Raw genomic sequence first — 27,264 nt, forward strand, 5'->3', positions numbered from 1 at the left:
ACGTAAAACACATTGTGAACTGCACTCAGTTCATCAGGCAGTTCTAATCGGTATGCTACAGGACCGATTTTTGCAATAATGTCGAACGGTCCAATGTATCTAGGGGCTAACTTCCCCGCCTTTCCAAATCTGACTACTCCTTTCCAAGGTGATACTTTCAAATACACTTTATCACCTTTCTCAAATGATAACGGTTTTCTACGGGTATCGGCATAACTCTTCTGCCGATACCGTGCGGCCTTCAGATTGTTCTTAATTTCAAGGATTTTGCTGGTCGTTTCCTGGACCAGATCTGATCTGATAACCTGTGTGTCGCCCACCTCAGTCCAGCAGAGTGGTGATCGGCACTTCCGTCCATACAATGCTTCGTAAGGTGCTGCCTTTATACTGCTATGGTAACTGTTATTATAGGAAAATTCAACGAGTGGGAGATTTTGATCCCAATTTCCCTTAAAATCCAGTACGCATGCACGAAGCAAATCCTCCAAGGTTTGGATGGTCCTCTCAGACTGACCATCTGTCTGAGGGTGGTAAGCTGTGCTTAGATCAATACGCGTTCCCAACGCTTCTTGGACAGCTTTCCAAAGGTTGGAGGTGAAATGGCTATCCCGATCAGAGATGATCGAGATGGGTATACCATGACGAGACACAATTTCATTTATATAAATCTGCGCAAGTCTCTCAGTGTTATAATTATTTCTAATCGGGATAAAATGTGCCGATTTGGTTAATCGATCCACAATTACCCAAATTGCATCATGTCCACGGGACGTCTTAGGGAGATGTGTCACAAAATCCATCGTGATCTGCTCCCACTTCCATTCAGGAATCTCCGGTTGTTGTAACATTCCCGAGGGTTTCTGGTGCTCCGCCTTAACCCTCGCACACGTCGTACACTTGCCGACGTATGTGGCTATATCCTTTTTCATACCCGGCCACCAGTAGAACTCCTTCACATCCTGGTACATCTTATCCGATCCCGGATGTATGGAATATTTCGATTTATGCGCTTCGTCCATGATTAATTCACGAAGGTCATGGAGGGTCGGGATCCAAATCCGATTTTTGAAATAGAGAATTTCGTCCACGCGCTGTTCGAAATTCTTCTCGTTACCGTAAAGTCCCTCTTTTTCCAATTGTTCCTCTTTCAACGTCTCGCGTTGAGCGACTCGAATTAAATCTGAAAGGTTCGACTGGACAATCATCCCCAGCGCTCGCACACGCAATGGTTTAACTCGATCTTTCCTACTCAAGGCATCGGCTACAACGTTAGCCTTGCCGGGGTGATAACGGATGTCACATTCATAGTCGCTTAACAACTCGACCCATCTTCGTTGCCTCATATTCAGTTCTTTCTGATCGAATATGTGTTGCAAACTTTTATGATCGGTGAAGATGGTGCACTTTGTACCATAGAGATAATGTCTCCAGATTTTAAGTGCGAAGATAACTGCTCCCAGTTCTAAGTCATGAGTAGTGTAATTGTTCTCGTGTATTTTTAACTGTCGAGAAGCATAGGCTATAACCTTATTATTTTGCATCAACACGCATCCTAACCCTCTCCGGGATGCGTCACAATACACGACAAAACCATCGTCTCCGTCGGGGAGACTTAAGATTGGCGCTTGGCACAATCTTTGTTTTAGCGTTTGAAACGCCGTTTCCTGCTCTTCACCCCATTCATACTTTCGATCTTTTTGGGTCAGAAGGGTTAAAGGTTGGGCGATGCTGGAAAAGTTCTCTATAAATCGACGATAATATCCAGCTAAGCCTAAGAATTGGCGGATTTCCTTTGGCGATTTAGGCGCTTGCCAATTCTTAACTGCTTCAACCTTACTTGGATCAACGTGTATTCCTTGATGGTTTATAACGTGACCAAGGAATTGCACTTCTTGTAACCAGAAGTTACACTTGGAGAATTTTGCATACAGCTTCTCCTGATTTAGAAGCTCTAAAATTAATCTTAAGTGTTGCTCGTGCTCTTCTTTACTCTTCGAGTATATCAAAATATCGTCAATAAACACGATGACGAATTTGTCGAGGTAGGGTTTACAGACTCGATTCATGAGATCCATGAATACTGCTGGCGCATTTGTTAGCCCGAAAGGCATAACTAAGAATTCGTAATGGCCGTAGCGAGTCCGGAATGCGGTTTTTGGGATATCCTCCTCCTGAATTCTAACCTGATGTTATCCCGATCTAAGATCTATTTTTGAGAAGTAGCTCGCACCCTTTAGTTGGTCAACAGATCATCGATTCGGGGGAGAGGATACCTATTTTTGATTGTTAACTTGTTCAGCTCCTTGTAATCAATGCACATTCTAAGGCTTCCGTCCTTCTTTTTCACGAATAGTACCGGTGCACCCCACGGGGAATAACTAGGACGTATAAATCCTTTATCCAACAATTCTTGCAATTGGTTGGATAATTCTTGCATCTCTGATGGTGCAAGTCGGTAGGGCGCCTTAGCAACAGGGCCAGCTTGAGGTAATAAGTCGATTCTGAATTCGACTTGTTGGGTTGGCGGTAATCCAGGAAGTTCCTCTGGGAAAACTTGTGGAAATTCACGTACCACTGGGATATCGTCCACCCGTTTTTCCTCAGGATCCGTGGCCGTCAAGCTCGCTAGATACGCCACGCATCCCTGGCGTATATATTTTAACACCTTGAGGTGGGATATAAACGGTATCATATTGCCCGACTTCTCACCCTGCACTAATACCTCTTCGTCATCCGACACCCGGATCCTGACGATTTTCTTTTCACAGTTTATTTCTACCTTGTTACGTGCTAACCAATCCATTCCCACTATCACGTCAAAACTACCCAATCCTACCGGTAACAAGTCAATCAGAAAGGATTGTTCGTTCAGAATAAAAGGGCAATTCCGAACTATCTGATTAACTATCATGGTTTTACCGTTAGCGACTTCTACAGTGTAAGGTTCTATGGTTTCACCAATTGGTAGGTTTGCTATCGACAGGAATTTAACGGAAACAAAACTCCTATCGGCGCCTGTATCAAATAATACAGAAGCGTAATGATCAGAGACGAGGAATGTACCTGTCACTACACTGGGGTCCTGGCGTGCTTCGTTCGCCCCCATCACGAATGCTCGGCCTCGCGCCGGATTGGACGACGATGCCTGACCCGAGGGTTGCCTCCCGTTTCCTCCCTGGTTCAGTTTCGGACAGTGTCTTTTGAAGTGATCCGTGCTGCCGCATTCATAGCAAGCACGGCTGGTGGTCACCATTTGGTTTCCCTGCGGGTTCTGCTGTCGGGCTGGTTGAGTCTTAAATGGCTGCGCACGGATAGGTTGCGGTTGTCGGCTCAGATTTTGCAGGGTTGTCCTGCAACTCGGTGCGTAGTGCCCATTCCTGCCACACCGGTGGCACACTACCTACTTGCACACGCCACCATGCTGGCAACCGCATTTCCCACATTTAGGGAACGTCCCTTTCTGCGATTCCTGCCTTCCGCCTGAACTAGTCATGGTGTAGTTCTGGGCAGCGGGCCTAGCACGTTTACTTTGCTGCTTCTCCCGGATCCTATTGTCATACGTACCTCGCTTTCCCCCAGCAGACTCTCCTGCCACCTTCAGTAACCCACTCCTCACGAAATCGTATGTGACGATACCAGCTTGCGTCACCACACTCTCAAACGTCTGGTGTCCCCCAGAGTTGACTATACTCTTTACTAGTGGAGTTAGTCCCCATATATAACGCTCAACCCTCTTTGACTCTGGGGTGACCAACCATGGCACTAATCGCGACAATTCATTAAATCGGTTTGTATAACCTAAGTGGTCTGCCCCCTGCATCTCCAGGATCCACAATTCGTTTTCTAACTTTTGCAGTTCGTTTTTCGGGCAGAAATGTTCCAGCACAAGATCCTTGAGCTCTGTCCAGGTCATGCGGTTTGTCGCCGCCTGACCGCGAGTCTGCACTATGGTGTTCCACCATGTCTAGGCATGGTCCGTGAACGTGCAGGTAGCATACTTAACAACGTAATCCTCAGGGCAGTTGCAGATGTTCACAACAGCCTCTATTTTCTCAATCCACTTAACCAACCCATTGGGTCCCTCAGATTCACTAAATTCTAGGGGTTTGCACAACATAAAGTCTTTGATCGAACATCCCCTGGATGCAGGAATCGGTTCACTACGGTTCGTCTCTACAGTAGGTATAGGGCCATTACTGTCTGTAACGACCACCCTAGGCGGTGCGTCATTACTCGGAATCGTGTTATCATTCTGAGGAGGATTAGTATTTCGTTCCCCGTCATTATTGGTGGTCGTTTGATTGCTCGGAGGGGTTGGATTGGTCGAATTGTTAATACTGGCGGCGATGCGCGATACTATATCCGGTATCGCCGCCTCTAACTATTGAGCAATCAAACGGCTCACGTCCACTTCCGACAATTGGGCCGAACGTTTTGGTGCCATTCTACACAACATCAAGAAAATATATATAATTAATACAAGTTCCAATCATAAAACACAACAAACATTCCATTCATTAGTAACATTAGTACATTTTACATCCATATCAGTTCACATACGTTTCCTGTCATCATTACATAAGTTAAGTTTTCCTACATAGGGCCTATGTCGGCATCATCTCGACATAACCCACAATGGGTCAGTGCTTGAATGATACCCAAAAGTATCTATAACGATATACCCCAAAAGAGACCCCCCTAAGGGCCAGTGGTTGTATTATAACTACCCAACATTCACTCTATGTTAGCATCACCACTAACTGCTTACATAGAGTATCAAAAAGCGGCCCCTGTCTACTCCCGTCCTAACACAACTAAACACGGTGGTATACCAACCACACCAGCACCGCCGCCATCCCCACAATCACTGCCATTAAACCCCGGATCCGTGTTTCCATCCGGTCAATCAACCCCAGGGAGTAGGCGTCCTCCCTCCTCAGTTGCGCGATAGCATGCTGGCTGTCCAGTATGCAATCCACCAAGAGGTTCCTCCTCTGAATACCCACCGTCAAGGCGGTGGTGTGCTCATTCATCCGCTCGGTGAGCACCCGGAGCCACGCCGCCTCGGTGGAGGGACGCTCATCCCTCACTGGCCTGGGGGTACCCCACACAGGTGGCGGCACAGGCCCGGGCTGGGGGCGGGAGGACTCGCCTCTGTGGTAAGTGGATCTGGGTGGGGTAAAGGTAGGTGGAACATACGGGACACTGATCCGCGCAGTGAGGCGGGGACCTGGTCTGGGAGGGGTGAGGGTGACCTGAGGTGTGGGTGGGGTGGGAGACCTGGTAACCCTAGCAGGGGAGGACAAGCTAGCACTCCTAAGGCTAGTCTCAGAAGGCTCGGTGCTGGAAGCTAAGCGTACACTCCTAGAGTCCCCGGAACTGGCCTCCTCCGGGTCCTCCTCTACAGATAAACTTCGTGATCTTGACATGCTTACCTGTACACAAGTTAGCAAACATATAGTCCTTTTCATAATGTAAATCCTAATTAAATTAATATACACACATTCATACAACCTTGTCACATAAAAATATTATCATATACTTACACATATGTTGCCGATTTTACCTATTAAAGTCCCCCGTGACTTCCTCTGAATTCCCTCGTGCGGACAAGTCTGTTATTATGTTCCGGACCATAATAACTCACTTGTCCATCCAAGTTCATCCAGACCTTGTCACAATAATTTATTAGTTGATATTCAGATCCTATAACACTTGAGCTACTGGTTATATTTTAGGTATCTTTTAAGGACATCCTAATTCTTTATAACCAATGGCTCTGATACCAAGTTCTGTAACACCCCGTAACCGCAGCGGAAACGTACACGGGATGCAACAGACACATCTGATATCAACAGCATTGCTTATAAAGAAAACACCACTACATTAATTTAAGCGAATTACATTGTTCCGAGTTTCGTTACCATCTAGGTGTTATCACAAAAGTTTTACCGATAGTACATTAACATATTTAAAACAAAATATAGATCCTTAATCTTCCACAAAATAGCACACATCATCAAGCACGTATCACTCATTTTAATTTGGGGGTACCTAGAAAGCATGTAAAGAAAACGGCTCAACTACGAATAGTTGGTGAGTTTCACTGATTTAAATAAACATTGACAATTTATTATAATAAATCATATATTAGCGATGTAATTATGCTGAGCCCACAAGTGAAACCTCTGACTATCACACACAATCCCCGTGGCATATCCCCTGCCCACGGACCCGTGACATATCCCCCGTCCACGGAACTGCCCCAAACCGCTATGTCTAACATTACATAGCAAAATATATATAACACCCAAAATAGACATGTGCAACTGGCTGGGAAACATCAGCAATCCATGCCGGACCAGTTGGGTTTGTCAGACCAATAGTACTATTCACACTCTACCGGCTTTTAGCTAATCACTCGTGTTGCGGGGCCTTACAATGTTAGCAACTCAGACAATTACCATCTTAGTACATTTCCGTACGATTCCCGTACAATAAACATTATATAAATACATTCATTTCCATGCGATCGGCATGTACTTAAACACTTTGATAATAACATGCTTTCCGCCCCGGGAAAATATTTAAAACAGTTCAATAAAAAGGGGCTCGTGAAAACTCACCTTCTTGTGAGCAAAGATGTACTACGGTGCACGGCTACTGGTACAGATCTGTAATACGATCCCCAAATCGTTACTACACAATTTCTATCAATATAACTTAAATTCGTGTTAACCGGTACGTCTGGGGACACTGCTAACCCAGTACCGTACACGATCCGGGGACAATGTTAACCCCGAAATACTTTTCAGGACTTAGATTGTGATATTACTTAGAGTTCTTTAGTCAAAACTACCATTAGTTTGTTTTCTCGTTTTGCGTGCCTAGCACGGTTATTCGTCTTTATGTTTTCAAAAATGAGTTTGGCCACATACGACCCGAAAATAGTTGTTATTGATATTTTAATTAAAGTGGTGAAATTAGAACTCGGTTTAGACACCCCGTTTGGCCGCGGGGCCCGTTTCCGTCTTTAATATACCGGAAACGACTAAATCGGGTAAAATTACCCAAATCATCCGAATTATTTTCGGATGATTTATTTTTACTTGATTAACTTAGTTTCATAAAAATCATCCATTTTTAAGGTTTTCAAACACCAGTCAGCTCGCTTAGGCGAACTTCGCCAGTTTACTCGTTTTAAGCTTTAAAAGTTTGTTTTTAAGTTCCATTTAGCACAAATAAATATCCGTTTAGTCTCGGACCTTGAAATTTTGTACAAACCATATTTTGACAGTAAGGAATTTTATAAAAATTTTTCCAGAATTAATTTTTATATCTAAAATTTATTTAACCATTTTTAAACGTCATTTAAACACCAAATATGTCGAAAATACCAAACGACCTTAGAAAAATCCCAAATTTTTCTGGGATGACCCCTGTCACCCACATAGTTCCCTGTAATTTTTCCAGAACCAAAAACTCATTTTTTATGCCATTTTTACCAAAACCGAGCTAGAAATCCCTAGAACTCGTTTTACCGAAAAGCCTACTTAGACTTCTCCAATGAACCTGAAATTTTGTGTGTGACTTTTATATGTTATAAAAAGCTTATCCTAAATTTTCCATAATTTTTCATGATGTTTAGCTATTTTTCACCATTTTTGGCCAAAACCGAGCATTAAATTCACCAAATATTCATCCTTTATCCAAAAATTATCAAAAATTCACAGATCTCATATTTTCATGTGTAGATCATCTCTGTGAAATTTCGTGACCCAAATCTAGGTCTATCACAATCTGTCCAAATTATCTAAATCATACGAAAACCGAACTACCTTGTGTTCTCTAGCGTTAGATCGCAAAGATCTTGGTTTCTAGCCTTTGCTAGCCACTAGATACAACACCTAAAAGCACAACAACACCACACCAAGCAAGTTATACCCACAATCAAGCCATTTCTTTCATGGTTTCGATTAAAACATCAAAACAAAGATTTTGACCGTAAAAATTCGTTTTTGACTCTTTTAACTCCTTTCTTCGACCAAGATCCCTTGTATAACTTGTATACATCACTTGATCATGCAAGAATCGGTTTCATCTCGGGTTTTCACCCATTTTTCATTTGAAACCTCATTTTCTCAAGATCATGGAATCAAAACTATGAATCAACCATTAAAACCATGTTTTTACCTTAAGATTCTTGTTAAAAATCAAGGATTTGGATGAAAGTTGAAGTGTGTTAAGAGGATTTTGGAGTTGGGAGCTTAGAAAAAAGAAAATGTAATGTGTGTGTGTGTGTATTGGGACCGATCGGTCCATAATGGAGGGTGGGGTGGGACCCACATCTTCATTCTTGGCCACAAACTTGGATTGTGTAATCCGGATAATGTTGTGGATAATCTGGTTCAGTTCGTTTTTCAGTTAAACGTTTAATTCGGCTTAAAACGAGGCTAAAACGGTCGTTTTTTCGGCTTAAAAATAAAATTTATATAAAACCGATTTAAAATAAAAACTTAAACCATGACATTTATTGACTCAACACATCATATTGTCGGTCATTGTGCATCTTTTTCGGCTTGATCGATCGTCTCTTGCTTGGTTTGATGTTAAAGGTTTCGTTTAACGTACCGACGTACTAATAAATCGAAATCCTTTTTCTGTGCTATAATTCACTTATCCCGAAGCCTTAATACTTCGTAAACCTTACTAAACATCATATATTTCATCTATGACGTAATCCCCGATTCGTTCGGGTTTCAATAACCGTTCATCGGTTAATCGTAATTCCAATACGACTAACTGTTCATTCGAGTATAATTCGTACTGTGAATCTTATATACTCGTATAAACACATTATAATTCATATATTCAGTATTGAATAACACGTAAATAGTATATTCCGGCTAGGGTATACCTGAATTTGCCGGAATCGTTACATTAGACGTAGTGTTCTAGTTAGTTATAGTTTATTTGTTTAACTGTTTAGGTTGCATGATTAGAAAATTATGTGGGCCTTATGTGATTGTTCAATGCACTTGTTTAATATTTTATTGTCAATTCATTTACATCTCATGTACACAAAGCACACACAAGTCCAAGGCTTATGCCTAAAAACAAAGATTTTTCTAACATTTTCAATTATTAATTTTTATTGTGGTGTTCCGATATTTATTCTTCTTAAAGATGGTTCTATATTGCGGGTATGTAGTAAACTGTAAGGGGGACGTGCCTGTTTTCCGAAACTCTTGACACCAAGGTTATTGAAACCTAAGGATAAGCAATGCATACAAATCTCAATCAGACGCATGACCCGATTGCTTACCTGGAGAGTTAGGAAAGAACATGAACTCTATTAAGCCAAAGCATACCACTTTCAACGCCATATGGATCACAACTTTAAGTTTTCAAACGCGACCATGTTCTCTTTGTGAAAAGAATATGGTTGCACTCCTCTATGTTTTACAATGTGTTTTAACTGGAAGTCTGTACATGAATACCCAGCTTTCGGTTCGATTTGATGTCGAGTTTCTTTGATGTTTGGAAAATAAGAGTCCATGGTGGTTCATGAAAACTCTAAAGTTCCACACAAGATTTATTACTATTGTTATGATTTTTATTTATTTTTTTATTTATGTTTATTTATTTATTTCTTTTAAAACAAACTTTAACAAGGATTTTTATACCACACCATATTCCGAGTCTCACGATTTTCGTCACAATTGTTCGCAGAATGTCTCTCTGTTTCAGCAAGCGCCATTCTTCCGGATCCTCTAGTCGCAAGTTGACCGCTCAGATCACCAAACAACTAGCCGCGGTCCTTCCCGACATAATGACCCAAATTCACCATAATCTTTCTACTAATAACGCCTCTGCTTCAAGCGAGCTTAAAGCATCTCACTGTTCGTTTAAGACTTTCACCAGCACAAAACCCCTAGAGTTTGACGGAATGAAGGTGCCACTACCCTACTTCAGTGGTACGAACAAATGGAGAGAAAATTCCTCCACATTGAGTGTCCTGATAACAAGCGAACCCGCTTTGCTACAAGTGTCTTTGCAAAAGGGGCACTTACCTGGTGGGTGAAGGAAAAGACAACCCATGGTGCCGAAGTTGCTATGGCTATGCCATGGGACGAATTGAAAGAACTGATGACCAAGAACTTCTGCCCTCCGAGTGAGCTTATGAACTTGGAAGCTGAGTTTTGGAACCTCAAACAAGATAGTGGTGAGCACGCAGCTTACACTTCTCGTTTCAATGAACTCAGTGTGCTGGTACCTCACCTTGTTACCCCAACTTCGCGTGCCATCGATAAGTACATTCGGGGACTACCGAGACAAATCCAAGATAGTGTTTTGAGTAGCACTCCCAAAGAACTTGGTGACGTGATCAACCTTGCTTCAACTTTAACTGATAATCATGTTAAAGCTTGGACTTTGACATTGAAGGGATCGAAGAAACTTGCTGATAAACCCTCTACCGAGTCCAAAGAATCGAAACCCTAGTCAACCAAACCTGCTCTCTCCTCACACCACCATAACAAGAAGCGCAAGAACTATGCGCTAACTCAACAAACCGCACCTCAACCTCAAACTAACCTTGCATCACCACCCAAGAAACTCTACAATGGACCCCATCCGTATTGCAACTTTTTTCGACGTCATCACCCAGCCAATGCCGCTTGCCGCCAATGCACTCGTTGCAACCGTTTTGGGCACCTTAGCATCACTTGTCATGAGACTGCTATGGTACCAACTGCTCGTCAGCGGTTTTCTCAACCCAACCCTCGCCCTGCATCGTATGCTCAACCCATTAGCCAAATGCGGGCTTGCTATAATTGTGGTGACCCTAACCACTTTCGCAATGCGTGTCCACGACTTGCACATGTGAATGCACTTCAGCTTGCTCCAACTCTGTTTTACCAGGTGCAGACGTATCAAACCCAGCAAGCTTATCAGCCACAGGCTCAAGTTCAGCCGCATCCCACCATTTTAGCTCTTGCACCACAAGGTGGTCAAATTGTTCAAGCTGCTCAAGCTCCTCAAAAAAATCGTGGGCGTGCTTTTATGATTAATGCCAATCAAGCTCAACAAAACGGAGATGTGGTGAACGGTATGTTTCTCGTGAATGACCACTTTGCAACCATTTTATTAGATACCGGTGCCGATATGAGCTTTGTGTCTTTTGAATTTGAGCCTTTACTTGCTAAACCCTGATCTAAGCTTAAGAACTCGTATTCTATTGAAGTAGCTAATGATAAATCTGTAACAATTGACTCGGTTATTCGAAATTGAAAATTAAATCTAAACGGCCACAAGTTCTCAATCGACCTCATTCCTATGCAACTGGGAAGTTTTGACATCATAGTAGGCATGGGCTGGTTATATGTTCACCGTGCTGAAATTGTTTGCTTCGAGAAGTTCATTCGTATTCCGCTTGCCGATGGTCAAATTCTTCGTGTATCTGGTGAAAAGCCTTCTTCCTCGAGTCTAAATTTTATCACTTGTTTTCACGCCCAAACGTACTTACGCAAGAAATATGTAGCATTCGTAGCCCATGTGGTGGAAAAGAATGAACGTAAAATTGAAGACATTCCTGTTGTTCGCGAGTATCGTGAAGTGTTTCCCGATGATGTTTCTGGTCTTCCTCCTACTCATAAAGTTGAATTTCGAATCGATCTTGTGCCTGGTGCAACCCCGATTGCTAGGGCTCTCTATCTTCTTGCTCCCTCTAAGATGCAAGAGTTGTCTAACCAACTCCAAGAACTTTCAGACAAAGGGTTTATTCGCCCTAGTTCATCTCCTTGGGGCGCACCCATTCTATTCATCAAGAAGAAAGATGGATACTTCCGTATATGCATCGATTACCGTGAGCTCAACAAGCTTACAATCAATAATCGTTATCCTTTGCCTCGTATTGACGATCTTTTTGATCAACTCCAAGGAGCCTCATGCTTCTCAAAAATTGATCTTCGTTCGGGTTATCATCAACTACGCGTGCATGAAGATGACATACCCAAAACCGCTTTTCGGACTCGTTATGGGCATTACGAATTTATGGTTATGCCTTTTGGGCAAACCAATGCACCCGCGGTGTTTATGGATCTCATGAACCGCGTATGCAAGCCTTACTTAGATAAATTCGTAATTGTTTTTATTGACGACATTCTTATTTGGTGTTTATGGATCTCATGAACCGCGTATACATACATACATACATACATACATACATACATACATACATACATACATACAGGCATAACTACATGCATTCATACACACGACACAGTTATACACAATACACAAACATATACATTCATATGAATATACAGTTATACATACATATATGGACACACACACATACACACACATACAGAGTTATACACAATACATTGACATATACATATACTCATACATATAAATTCGTATGCATACATACACATACATATATGTTGCCATTTTGTCTAGTTTCGAAAAAGAAATTTAAAATACATAAAAAGAACGTGCCCCAACAACATGTCATCAGAGAAAAGAGCAGCCAATAAGTTGTCGTTTTAATTATTTAGTTTATATAAAAAGAGTAAAGTGCCATTTTCGTCCTTGTGGATTGGCAATTAATGCGAATATAGTCCAAAAAGTTTATTTTTTGCATATGAACCCTCCACGTTTCCCAGTTCTTGCCAATTATATCCAAATCACTAACCCCGTTAATTTTATCGTTAAGTTAGGGGCATACATGTCTTTTCACAATTTCTTTATTATAATACTTATTTAAGTGAACTGCGGTTTTCGTCCATCTGGTTTGTCCAAATCTGCAGTTTTATTTCAATGGTTTCAAATTTGCAATTTTCTTTTATATGGCTTTATTTCACTTGCAATTAAACCTGAATTCTCTAATCTCGTGAAGTCCGGTTGTTAACCCATTTGCGTACCCATCATGTGACGATCACTTTTGTCATTTTTCTCCCCAAATAAACCTTAGTCCTAATTCTCGACTCCCGTCATGTGAGGGGTGGGGTGTATTTGGGGAAAAAGGAAAAAAGAAGGAACAAAACTGCCCCTCAGGTGAAGGGCACGCTGATGAGTTTAACGACCATACTTAACGAGATTAGGGAATTCGGGTTTAATTGCAAGTGAAATGAAACCATAGAAAAGAAAATTGCAAATTTAAAACTACTGGACTAAAACTGCAGATTTGGACAAAGCAGAGGGACGAAAACCGTAGTTCACTTAAATAAGTATTATAATAAAGAAAGAGTGAAAAGACAAGTTTGCCCTGACTTAACGATAAAATTTAACGGAGTTAGTGATTTAGATGTAATTGGCGATAACTGGGAAACGTGGAGGGTCCATATGCAAAAAATAACTTTTTGGACTAAATTCGCATTATTTGACAAACCAAAAGGACGAAAATAGCACTTTACTCTATAAAAAAACACTTATTGATAACATGTCTTCGAGATAGAAGTTATCGAAATGATCTTGCATCCAAAAAATTTAAATAAAGTTGAAATAAGACAAAGCCTATCCCGACCACATGTGGTCAGGGAAAAGTTTTTAGATGACATTTCAAAAATTTAAAACAAAATCAAAATAAAAGGAAATCTATCCCGACCACATGTGGTCGAGAAAAGGTTGTCAGACTATATTCCTCTACAATATGGTATTCCCGCTAAATTAAAAACAATAAAGAAAAGAATAAAACCCAACCTATCCTGACCACATGTGGTCGGGACAAGGTTTTTAGATGACGCTCAAATATTTGTCGCTCCCGCTAACTTGAAAAAATAAAAATTAAAAACAAATCAACTTATCCCGACCACATGTGGTCGGTATTGGTGTTGTAAAATTTATTTTTTTATAGACCACATATGGTCGGAATAAAATTTCCCGGAGAGCCAAACTTCCCATTAAATCTATCCCGACCACAAGTGAAATCTGGTCAAACTCTATAGTGACCGCATGTGATCAGTACAGATGTTCTATAGCGACCACAATTGTGGTCGATATAGGAGCGGTCATGTTAGAATAGTTTTCTTGTAGTGATATATACTCATATGTAAACCTAAACCCGATCAGGTGAGGTTTGAAATTTCTACTCTTTTTAGGTTTGATCAAATGAACACGTGACCCCTAATTTTATCCTCAATTTGTCCACTTGAGTTGAACTCATCTTGTATCCATTTAAGTCATTTACTACATTTTTTTAAAAAAAGATTACTTTCACAGTTAAATTATCTCACTGTGTAAACACGTCGCGCCCCACCACCTCACTCACGCCAACTTTCATTAATAATATTTTAGTTTACTTCTAATTGCAAAGTTTTAATTTCTTTGAACTTTGAGATAATAATCTCAAACATTACCTTATCTCTTCTCAATAAAATAAAACATCACCATGGCTATTAAGGTACTCTTTATCCTTTGTTTTTCTTAATGTTTTTAAGATACATTCCATACTAATCCCAAATCCGTATACATTTACAATCATTCTCATATCGGAATATACCCGCAGGGCCGGCTGAAGAGTCAGTCAACTAAAACATGGGCTTTAGGCTACCAGTCTTTAAGTGCTCCATTCTTTTTAATTAGTTCGGGCCTCTTGAAGTGTTTGAGTAATCTTGTGAAGTATGATTTATGTTATAGTTTCTATTAACCCTTAACTTAATCTTTCTTCATAGATATATTTTGTTGTGACATATTGATGCCTCGTTATTTATTCCAGTTTTTGGTAAAAAGCTTTTGGAATTCAAGTCTTATATATATGGAACTAACTAAATGCATTACTCAGAAACAGACTTTAAGCCTATAAACAAGCTGAATGAAGGAAAATTTAAACTAATGAATTAAGTTTGGAAAAAGACCCCGAATTTTCATTTTGTTTTACGCCTTCTAAACCGTTGAGTCGGGCCTGTATAACCGTTCCGAATATTCTTTGAGTTTTAGATTTCCTGATCAAGTTTTGAGTTTTTTCCCATAGTTTAGCACATTTTATAGCCACAACCATGGACAGTACTGTTGCATTTATTCCAATCCAATCAAATCAAATCAAATAAAATCATATACACAAATAAATATAAACAACAAATAATAAAATGTTCATCACAATCCCGCGGTGAATGGCACACCAGTGGCCGGCAACCACATCCTTCCAGCTATAAGCCCTTGCACCGTAAAATCCTGCACATCAGCCAAACTCATATCACCATGATACCCGGTCCAGTTCACCCGGTCCGCCAATCCTGCACCGTCACCAAAACAACCATACTCTCCATAATACAACGTATTGAAAGCAAAATCAGTATTCCCCCACGGCAACCACCCTTGCGGGTTGATAAAACCATCAAGGTATGTTTTTATAAACACAGTTCTAGAATACTCCTGCCACGGCCGGCCTAAATACGTGTGGACCGAACCCACCACCGGAACAAGGTCACTGGCTGGGATAACACGGCAGTTGTGGATCGAAATGCCGCTGTTTTGGAATGGATCACCGCGGCCTTGGGCGGTGATGGTGTTTGCTTGTCCGGGTAAGGGTTTTCGGACTAGTATTACGCAGTTTTGGAAGACGACGGCTGCGTTACCGAATATGAAGTCGATGGTGCCCGAGATGTAGCAAAGTTTGTAGAATTGGCGTTGGGAGACGGCGAAGAGAGTGTCTTGGTAGCCTTCGAAGCTGCAGGCGTAGTAGACCGAGAGGTCGGAGGCTGATCGAAAGGCTACGGCTTGGGCGGCTTTTGGGCCAGCGGTGTTTCGGAATGTTATGCCGCGTGCTATGAAGCCGGAACCTTCTACTCCTGAATGTATATAAGTAATTGAGTTTTTTTAAATAAATTATTATGTAAGTATGTGTGAAATGAAATATAATTAACTTGCAGTTACCCATGCATGAGATAGGGAAGGAATTATTATATGTTTTATGTTTTAGTTTACTTTTGATAATCATATAGTACTCAATCGATGCTTTACGATGATTATTGTCAAAGATTTCACTTAACCGTTTTATAATTTACTTACCATCTCAACAATGATGGTAACCCACATTAACTTGGATTACAGGTTTTTCATTTTTATCTTTAATATTCTATATTTTACTTTGCAATATAAGAAACTAATGTAAAAAAAATTATTTTATAAAAATATGATAACAGCCGGTTCTTCAGAAAGCCATTTTAGAAAACCAGTTGTGGCTTTTAGAAAATAGTTTTTAAATCTTTATCAAAAAAGTAAAATAAAAACGAGTTTTTTTCGCCAAACCTTTGCGGTCGTAAATAGCTGTTTCACATGAACATCGCACGAATACTTGCGTAGGATTATTTTTTTCTTTAATTTTTAAACATTTAGTTACTATGCTATTCGGTTTTCTTTAGTAGTTTGTAGTTTGTGAAATTAAACATTTCATAAAAAATCTAAATGTATGATATTGTATTTTCCTTCTTTTTATTAAAATGAATTCATGTAACTTATTACTACATTTTTTTTAAATCTGGATACAAAAAAAAGCCTTAGGTTTATACAACTTAGTTTTCAATAATATTTTGATATGAAAATAATTATAAAAAAGCCGGTTAAAATACATATTTCAGCTTTTATGCAATATTAAATAGTCTAGTTTAAAAACTAAATTAATGAACAAAAAAAAAAAAAGAATAAAATTTTTTCATATTTCAATTTGAGTGAGGAGAACCCTATAGGCTAAAACCTTATTTAAGAAAACAAAATTTGTTTTCAATGGTTTAAGAATATATATATTGCTTGAATTATCATTAAAATTTTAGCCATTTAGATTAGTCCAATCCTTATAAACTTATACAGTATAAAGTAACGATTCATGCGGAATATTGACAGAGTTCATGGAGCTAAAACTAAAAATGAATGAACAGTAAAAATCTTACCCACGGTGGCTGATCCATAAGTTGTGTAACCTCCGGAGGCACTTCTGTTGCCGGTGATAATTGTATACCTGATTCCATCACCCACGAACATGATTTTATTCAGTCCATTTACAATATCAATATTTTCATTATACACACCACCCTTTATATAGATTATAAATCTCTGATTCTGCCGGTCAACACTTCCGGCATAATCAAGAGCCGACTGAATCGTCGGAAACCTACTCCCCGGAGCTTGAGACACCGTCACGTTTGCTAGTGACCGCAATGACAGCGTTGCCAATAGTCTCCGATCACGACGTGTCACCCACGTTGGAAAACCATCTCTTTGGTTCAAATCAATAGATTTTTGCTTCAAGAACTTGTGATTTATAGCCAAACTATTGCTTATCATCTCGGTCAAGTTACTCGACTTGATCGGAGTAGCAAATTCGGTCAGGTTCAGCTCACCACAACCGGTGAAACATGTTTGGAGGTTCGTGAGGGCGGCGCTGAGCCACGTCTGGGCGTCATAGTCGGAGCTCTGGTTGTTTTTCAGGCCGGTAACGGTTTGATTTAGTTGGAAAATTGTGTTATTGAGAAGTCTGTAACAGTCATTCCACACAGCTTTTGTTGTGTCGGTCCGACACATCTCCCCAAGGTTTTTAGCACACCCTTGTGCCTCGTTGGCATTATCGATTGCAGCCTGTAAGACCATTAGTCTGAAATCAGACATGTGTCGTGGCCCAGGATGTGGGCCTCGACCTAGGAAGTAGTTACACTGGTTGGGATGAGGAGTTGTTTGGCACCATCTGTTGATGTCACCAACCGACTCCTCGTTTATCTCTATGGATAAAGTAGACAAAGAAGATAACATGAATACCGACAACCATATCGATGAAAAGAGGTTAAGCAAAGACATTTTGAGTTCGGGATTTGGTTGTTATGATCGAGTGTTTTTGCTTTAGGGTTTTAATGGTTGTTTTTAGTGGATTTGCTTTCGGGTTTTGATGGATGAAAAATGTGTGATGGGGATGGTGGTTTTAAAGTAGGATATTGAGATGTGAATTGATAAAATGTGCAAATAAAGGTTTAGTGAAATTAAGTAAAACAATGAATGAAGAAGGGTTGTAAGATGGTTGCTTGTTGTCAAATGGTGGGTGTTTTAAGCAATTGATTTTGTGATTTTTATTAAGATGCGATGCACGGTGGTCGCCGTCTTCTTTATTAATATGATATATATTCATTAACATTAATTTTGTATCACACTCAACATAAACTGATATAGGTATTGAAACTTGGAAACTGTTGCTTGCAGTTTAAGTCAAAGGTATTGACAGGATAATTTGTTGACACTAAAACACGATGGCATAATATGTACATAATCACCTATAGGATTATTTGCTTCACTTTCACAATAACGGCCACATGATAAGCAATAAATGAAAAGAATCTATGTTGTCTATATTATTATATTAGATTAAAAGTCCATGGCATCATTAGTTACAATATTAGTTAACATATTAACATATAGTACAAGCATTAAGATCTTAAAGTCATCTATTGACCTTAAGGCCATCAATAGGCCCAAATAAATTTTCAAAATGTTTCTTTACTATAAGTCAATCTGATATATGCAAAAACAAAGTGTTCGTTAAAATTTACAACTTCAGGCTCGATTCAGTTCATTTACACCTCTAGCCATCATTTGTACTATTCTGTCACTAACAAATGAATAATTCTTAAATTATCCATGTAATGAAAACATTAGATCAGCAAGACCGCAATTGTTTGTTTATGTATTCTAGTAACAATACCATTCTCTTGGAGATAGATTTTTTAAAAGGAATAAATGAGAGCTACTGTGGTTTAGAAAAGGATATCCGTATAGGTGTATTGGTTTTTATTAATTATAACTATTGTTTTTCGGTCACTGATGATCTCAACTAACGAATTGATTGCTGATAGTCCCAATTTTGAATGTATTTGTTTCTAACGGTCTGCGACTAGCAGATTCCTAACGCTGTTAGTTACAGGTCGTCGGAAAAACGTTTTTAGCCGGAAAAGTCACATTTTTTTTGCTGGAAAACACCACCTGAACACCGCAACCACCACCAATTGACTCATCCGCAACCAACCAACCACCACTTGAGCTCCATCAACCGATTTCGATGATGGTTCTAGGGTTCTGGCGACCTCAATAATTGGGGCTTTTACTAGAAAAAAGTTTATACAGGTCCGATACAAAGTTACTAAAATGTTTGGGACGGAAATGTTGAGTTTTCGAGAAAAATGTGAGTTTTCCGGCAAAAAAAAAACGTTTTTTCCGGCAACCTGCAACTATCGGTGTTAAGAATATGTTAGTCGCGGACGGTTAGGAACAAATACATTAAAAGTTGGAACCGTCAACAACCAATTCGATAGTTGAGATCGACACTAACCAAAAGATGATAATTATGATTAATAAAAACTAATATTCTTATCCGTGTACTTCTAGAATTTCTTTGATTGTATTTATCCCTTTCATTTTGGTTATTTGTACAAAGTTGTTTTGTGGATATAAACCAAAAGATTTTACGTGTGCCAAGAGTATTTGATGAAATATACGTCTCTCTTTTGATCATCACTCTTTCTAGTGTTTTAATATTCTTTTATCTAGTTTCATATAGAACATACAACAGTCAACACAATTACCCAAAGTCACAATTTGGTTAACTTAACTTAAAAAACATAATTTAAATCCCAACGATTCAATTCTTAATTTTAACCCCCAAGACGCCTTTATTTTACCAATTCCAGTCGTTACTAACGTCGTAAACTCATATTTTTTTAAAAAAATAAAAACCCACTCTAAGTTAGTTTACATTTGGCAAGCTGTTTCTCATATACATTCACCACGTACTCGTCATCAAATAAAACTTGTGTAACTGGTTTTAATCATTTTAAACATTTTTTTTTCTTTATTTAACTATCAGAAGTTTTAACTTTGTCCTAAACTTAACAAAAAAAAAAAAAAAAATCACCACCAAAGATCGCAGACAGATCGAGTTACTTACTTTCATATCCGTATACTTTGTAACATTTCTAAATCACTTTTTAACACCGTTGAAACCATCCACATTACTCAAGTGTGTCTTTATGAAAAGTAATGTCAACCGTCCGTTATGTCCATTATCACTCCAGACCTAACCTATCCGGGAACACCATCAAGGAGTAAACCCGCCATTATGAAAAAACCTCATGAGCTAGGTTTTTCGAACCTGGGAGGCTAGGACCTTAGTTGTTTTAAGTTTATTTTATTGATTTGCTTAGTTGTTTTAACTTCTAATAGATCCGAGCACGTAAAAGGTTAATATATTATTCAGACATAATTATAAATATTGTCATTTATATTAGTACTCAATTTCACTCCTTGTCTCTTCAAAATTTATTCATTTTATCCTTTACATTGAAAATCCAACCGCTTTTGTCCTTTAACCCTAATCCAGTTAGTTTTTCTTGTTAAGTCAAGCTATGTACTTTGCCGGTGAGGGAAAAATAGTCATTTTACACATCTTTTTTTTTTGGAACGACCAAATAAGTAACGCTGGGTACTCCGTACGCGGCCCCCATTTGCTAAAGGTTGCCCGAGCCGGCCACAAGTCTGGATGGACGGAACCCCTAGCGGTCCACCTATTGAGGGATTCCCCGGGTAAAACCCGACCCCACGCCCGCCAAATGGCACGACAGCGAGGAGTCGGTAAAATCAGGTGAGATCATGACTCGAACTCTGGCAAGCCATGGATATCCCTCATATCTCTCATATAAATTAGTGATAATGAGGTTTGAACCCCCTACCTCTCACTAATAATGTAAGTGTTCTACCATTGAGCCACAACCAATTTATACATCTAAAAATATTTTCATAAATAAAAAAAGAAACATTTTTTTAAAATGACTTAATATTATATCGTTTATAGGAACACATCCAACGCCTTCTTTCCACTCATCTATCTCTGTCTCTCAAACACAATAACCGATGACACAACAATCACACTCAGATCATGAAGTGATGCAACCACCACTGCCCTTTGATTTTTCCGGCGAGGGCGGAGGGAGTGAATCTGAAACCATTTAAACAACAACATATTTGAGATGTGTTTAATCTCCCCGCTGCGCCGTTTCTAAGTGAAAACAAAACAAATCTGGACCAAACTGAGCGATGGATTTAGTCAATGAAACGGATCTGTAGCTATGATTAAATGAACAGTGGAATTGAACCGTTGAAGTGATTTGAATTGAGACAAAAGTGGTTTAATGGGTCAAATGATGTGGCATGGTGATAAGATTGCCTAAGAGCATTCTCATCCCATTCCCCATCCTTATCTCTATAATTATACTAAAAAACACTACATTTCTATCTTCTGTTCAATTAAATAATATTTTTATACCTTTATCATTACAGTTTTCTCTCTCTTCTACTCACAACCAATCCAACAAATATTAAAAAATAAATAGGGCCAAACAATGTTCCCCAAATGTTTCCCCAAATTTACAAAAAATCACTACATTTTTCTCTCCACCAAATAATTTACACAAAACCTCACACTATAATTTACATACTCTCCTCACATAAATTTAGGGGATGGGATGTGAATGCACTAAGTCAGGCATGTAAAATTTATTCTCGTAAGTTGGTCAACTTGTCTCTCAGCCGTAGCCGGTGAAGCCATTAACTGTTTTCGGTGGTCTTGTCAAAACCCACAAGCAAGATTGATCTCAAGTCCAACTCAGATCTTGCTTCACCTCGATTTGGGACTGTTAATTTGAATGAAATCGACCTCACTAGTTAGTGTCGAAGAGAATGGCCGAAATTTGGGTAGATAGATGGGGTTTTTGTTTAGGGCGGTAGTGGTGGTTGCATTCGTTTGAGACGTTGGTGATGGTGGTATTCTTTTGAGACGGTGGTGACGGTGGCGTTCGTTGTAGATGCTGGAGGTGGTCGCGTCTTTCTTAGTTGGTGGTAGCGATGGAAGTGGAAGAATGTGGTGTCGATGGCGAGTGAAGACAAACAGTGTGGGGATGGAAGGTTAGTGTGCGTGACAACAATTATGGATGCATGGCAAGATCACAAAACGCAAGTAACTAGAATCTCGCTAAAGATATCTAATCATGTGACTTGTTGGAAAGTTAGAATGAAAGATACAAACTAATCACCTAAAGTCATTCAAGTAGGATGAGTGATACGATTATGTCAATGTTTCATGATGGTGTGGGCTAGTTTCCTATCACTGGTGACTAATCCAACAACTCTTTGGAAAGATAACATGAAAAACACATGATCTGCCAAAAGTTGATTAAACCAAGCAATAATCATCCACTTCTTCAACTTCTGATGTTCATATAAGATTACATAAATCAGATGTTCGTGTCAACAAACCCTAGATAGACATAGCACTTAACATGACAAATCATAACAAATACTTTGTCTTTCCAAACATAATAAGGATGCATATTCAAGAGTTTATCATGAATAATCAATAATCAAGACTTCATTCACCATTCCTAGTTCAAAAGCCATAGACTAGCATATAAATATCCAAATCCATGAATGGGTGCTTAAATCATGAGTTTTTCAACATTACATAACCAAACAACCACAAGTCTTGAAAATCATGACATAACAAACCTTTAAATACACAAAACCATTGAAGTATAATAATGAAATGGCTATAACACTAACACAATCCTTGCCAATAATCCATAAAGACCATCAATTATTACTAAACTCCATCTAAATCGAAGTGATAACAAAGAGTTTAGCTCATCATGAGCTCAAGAACAACACACAAGCTTGAAAAGATAACAAAATTCATGGTAAAATCAAGAATAATCAAACCAAGAATCCAAGCTAGATGATGTAGATGATGGGTGATGCTTCTCTTGTTGTTGGAATCCTTCAAAGTGCTTGCAATTTTCTGGAAATCACCAAGGTTTAGAAGTTAAACAATGGGTTCAAAACTCCATGGGACACCCCTTTTCTTATGGACGCTTTCTTTATATAAAAAAGAGACATGATTATGTTTGAAGGAGAACATGATCATGTTAAAACAAAATACTAGATCTAGCATCCATTGGTTCTTCAATCTCCAAGGTTGTTTATTGTAGGTACACCAATGGCCTAAGGGATAAAAGTGTTAAAGGAGTGTATACAACTGGATTGAGCTAAAATTGGGAACCTTGACTGATGAGGAATAAAGGCACTAGCTCACTTTGCTTTGTTGACGCGCAACTTTAATATAGATCTAGATATGAAGAAATGAGTGACATGATGTCCATACAAAGACATGGTCATGTGTGAAAGGTACACCAGTGTACAATGTGAATAGGGTATGAAGACATGTTGATGCTTATTTGTGAACCTGATCATGTTTTTGCATAAAGGCCAACTTCTTTTTATCTTCACAAAATATCCAAAATCTTATAAATTACCAACCAAGTCCAGAAAATTCACAAATAGATAAATAAGATATAATTTCATGATATTTTAAATAAACTTGCATGAAATTGGATAAAATCGAGCAATAAATATGTGTAATTTTAAGCACATCAAAGACGAAAATCTTATAAATCACCAACCAGGTCCAGAAAATTCACAAATAGATAAATACGTATATAATTTCATGATATTTTCAATAAGTGTGCATGACATTGGATAAAATCGAGCAATAAATATGTGTAATTTTAAGTACATCAATGACGAAGACCAATGTTTTGAAACTCGGACCGGACCGGGACCCGGTACAAACACCGGTCCGGTTCATGGTATTTAACCCGTTTTTTTTTTCAAAACCCGGCCGGTTTAGCTGGTTTGGTGGTCGGACCGGAGAACCGCTGGGTGAACCGGTAAAGTGCTTATTATCAGTAAAAAATCAAAAAAGATGAGTATCCATCTAAAACAAAATAAAATCTAACATTCTAACCCTCCATGAGGTATAGACATCGTTTTGCCAATTAACGGAGGACTTGGCAAGTGGCGCCAACGGTGAACACCATCTCGCCATTGTTGGGAGAGATTTTTGTGGAAATCCCACCACTCAAGGTATTGGGTCGACGTCCACGCCGGTCTGAAAACATTGATGAAGACGATGGTTGTGGAGGTTGGATATGATGTTAGGTTATATAATATTTTAATATAATCTATAATATATTTAAACTAAACCTATAAAATTTTGCGTGTCGCATTCTGGTCGCTCCCCACCTCAATGAAGTCATCAGATTGTTTCGTTTGTAAATAGAGAGCTCTCCCGGTTTGTCCCAGATACCTCATAAACGGGTCATAACACCAAAATGTAATTGTTACCCATCTTTTTTCAATTTCAGAGGTTTTCTCCATCCTCGGATTGAAAACGTCGCCATTCGTTCAATTACCTTCAATTCCTATTTCCCTTACATAATCCGATCACCAAGGTATGCTGCCTCTTCCCTAGTCGCCCATTTTAATGTAAACCCTAAAAACCAATTTTTTATCTTTGTTCAACAGCCATCGATAAACAATCAACATCTCAAAACTAACCTTCAACTTGCGATTTTGTCATCTTTAATCGATCAATTGATTTTTACTTCAATCTAGTCTTCATTCCGAAACCTATAATCCATCCTTCACCTTCAATTTGATAATAACTAATAATTCCCATGTTTTGCTAATTCCAGTGACTTATTAGTTATTATCAGGTTATGATTATGATGATTACTGGTTATCTTGGAAAAAGAGAAAAAACAACCTAACTCACTTGGGTATGTTATTATCAAACTAAATACAAAATTCTTTTTTTTGATTAAATATATATTTTGGTGATTTGACTTTACTTACTTTATGCCCAAATTTAGTATTATTAACATGGGTTCTCTTCTAAATATTAGGTTTTCCTTTTATCAAAATTATGCTTCACCATAAGTCATGGATTTGGTAAGTTTACAAACTCTATGATTATTGTTTGACGAATTGCTGCTGTATATGGATTCAATTTTGTAAGGTTTTGAATTTAATGTAAAAGATGAGATCATTATTGTCACACCCCGGCTTAGGTCCTAGGCGTATGACCAACAATTGGTATTTGTTTTGTAAATACATTAGAGTTGCAGTTTCTTTTAGCGAAAGCCTTAAGTTATAATAAAATATTAATTTATTTGAAAACTTCTCGGATAATAAATACCCATGTGTTTGACATATAAATCATGTTTAAATCTTGTTATAATATTTAATAATTTAAAACTGAGCCATATCTACCTTACGAGCGTCTATCTTCATGAATAATTGTAATTCCTTGCTACCTGTACTAACATATTTCCCTGCAATGTGGGGAAAAATACGTCAGCGATGTACTGGTGAATCGTTAACTCTAAAAATATGTAAATTACCGTTACAATACAAAAATAGTTTTCTGTACACTCAGCAAGAAGTATTTCATTCATGGCTTTTGTACCACTTCCCTACACACACAAAAGTGTTCCCCGAGCTACGTAGCCCATAATGGAGAACTAGTTATGACTGTTAGCCCGCGGCCGCGTAGCCTTTGACTGTTTAGACTAAACCATTTTGTTTGGATCTAGACACATGTGTAATCGGTCTGAGTTGCTTTTATTTCTATCTTGTATTATAACGTTTTAGAGATCACGCAATCTCATGTAAACGTTGACTGACTCTTTAAGACAAACAACCCGTTCATCTTATAAAGTATAAATATGTTTTGGCTGTTTGTAAAAGGTTAACGTATTCACGTTATAAATTATATAAAAGTTTGAACGTATTCACCTGTACCGTCGGTGTGTGTTCGAAACCTTGACTGTGAATGATTGATTGATTGATTAACCTATAATAGGGTTTATATAAATACCCGGGTCGCCTTTTAATCCGGCTACAGACCTTTAGTCTGGTTTTGATAGCTTTAAACCTTGATTGATCTTTTGCTTGAATAAAATATTTTGATCTGAAATCTTTCTCTTTATTTACCAATCATGTGCTATGTTTCTTCTTCAAAAAGAAATGTCTATGATATGTTTCTTCTTCAAGAAGAAACGCGATTAGTCTATATCCTCGATATATAAAATCTTAAGTTTCTTATTTATGAAGAAACACTATTTTTGATTATATCCTCTGTAAGTAAAAACTTATCTTTCTTAATCACGAATAAATAATATTTTAACTATCTCCTCATGTATATTAAATTCTGTATTTCTTAATTTTAAAGATACATTATTTTAATTTAACCTTTGTATTTATAAATTTTGATCAAGGTCTAGGCTATACCCCCGACTAGGGTCCAATCCATGAAATATAATAAATAATACCTTAGGCAAAACTTCTACCTTACGCCGGTATTCGGAGTTTATATGCTTAATCTTGTACACGCAGCACTTCCACTCTATGTTGCATACTAGAGCTTAAATTGACAAAACTTCGGAGCTTGGCACACATTACGAGGTTCATCACACATTATGAGGCAACATATGGTGTTCGCAGCGTCGTGCACGTACTTCAAGGTAGAATGCCGGGTGGCACGAACTTTTATAATGACACGCAAACCGAGGTAGAGAAAGAAGTGAATTTTGATGTTCGGGATGCCAAAAAAATAAAGAACCATGCTCACTATTTATAGCCATCTCCGGTCGGACCGTCACTTACTACCTTGTGACATGTGTCATTTTTTATGATGAGTCATGCCATAAGGTGTTGACATGTGGCATTCATATGATTAGTCACTAGCCACATGTCACTTTGTAAGGGTATGAATTGTTATGTGATGACATGTGTCCTTTTGTGTTGCCACCATGTGACATGTGTCTTCTTATAATGATGAGTCATAGGACATGTGTCACTTCCATATATCTTTAGCTAGATGACTAACTAGTCCCTCAACTTCCTAAATTGACAAATTTGATATGGATATATTCAGGATGTTGCAATTATCACATTAATCTATTACTTTTTTATACATACATTCTTGATTTTTTTTCTCATTATGGAGATAGTTGCTTTGGTTTTCTTACTACTATAGTTTGGGTTCTACAGGTGTTGTTTGTCAATTAACCAGTTTAGCGTTAGCTGCAATAAACTTGCATCTAAAGTAGGAGATACTCATTTAAATGACTATTTTAATTTTAAACAATTTAGGTGCAACAATGTCATGGAGCCCCAAATATGGTAGATTTTTGGTTATAATCTTCCCAAAATGCAAACTTTATTTAACTTTTTCTTTACATTTTCCCTTGCACTTTTGGTTTTAACTGGTTTCTTATATGACTAAGGCACCAGTTTGAAAGTTCTTTCTTCATTATGCCTTTGTTTAATGGTTTCTTTGTTATACCAGTTTAATGGTTTGTTTATTTTCTATATCATGTGTACAATTTAATG

At 38.5% G+C, this 27,264-nt stretch overlaps 1 protein-coding gene across 1 annotated transcript; it reads right to left on the minus strand.

The window, feature by feature from the left end:
• Nucleotides 1–14,828: 14,828 nt before the first annotated feature.
• Nucleotides 14,829–17,793, minus strand: LOC143587447 (pectinesterase 2-like). The gene is made up of 2 exons (XM_077068740.1): nucleotides 16,893–17,793; nucleotides 14,829–15,794 (listed from the first exon to the last, which is right to left on the minus strand). Exons 1-2 carry the CDS (start codon nucleotides 17,791–17,793, stop codon nucleotides 15,100–15,102), a joined length of 1,596 nt encoding a protein of 531 aa, XP_076924855.1. The 3' UTR covers nucleotides 14,829–15,099.
• Nucleotides 17,794–27,264: the final 9,471 nt, after the last annotated feature.

Source organism: Bidens hawaiensis, unplaced genomic scaffold, assembly GCF_021521415.1.
Source record: "Bidens hawaiensis isolate Kalapana, Puna unplaced genomic scaffold, B.hawaiensis_p1.1 tig00035509_1, whole genome shotgun sequence".
NCBI lineage: Eukaryota > Viridiplantae > Streptophyta > Magnoliopsida > Asterales > Asteraceae > Bidens > Bidens hawaiensis.

What these genes read in the sequence shown, in the direction of transcription:
- LOC143587447 (XM_077068740.1), bottom strand. Translation starts at nt 17,793, where the DNA reads ATGTCTTTGCTTAACCTCTTTTCATCGATATGGTTGTCGGTATTCATG. An exon ending in TTATGGATCAGCCACCGTGG is followed by an intron (nt 15,795 to 16,892) that starts GTAAGATTTTTA and finishes ATATACATTCAG; the next exon opens with GAGTAGAAGGTTCCGGCTTC.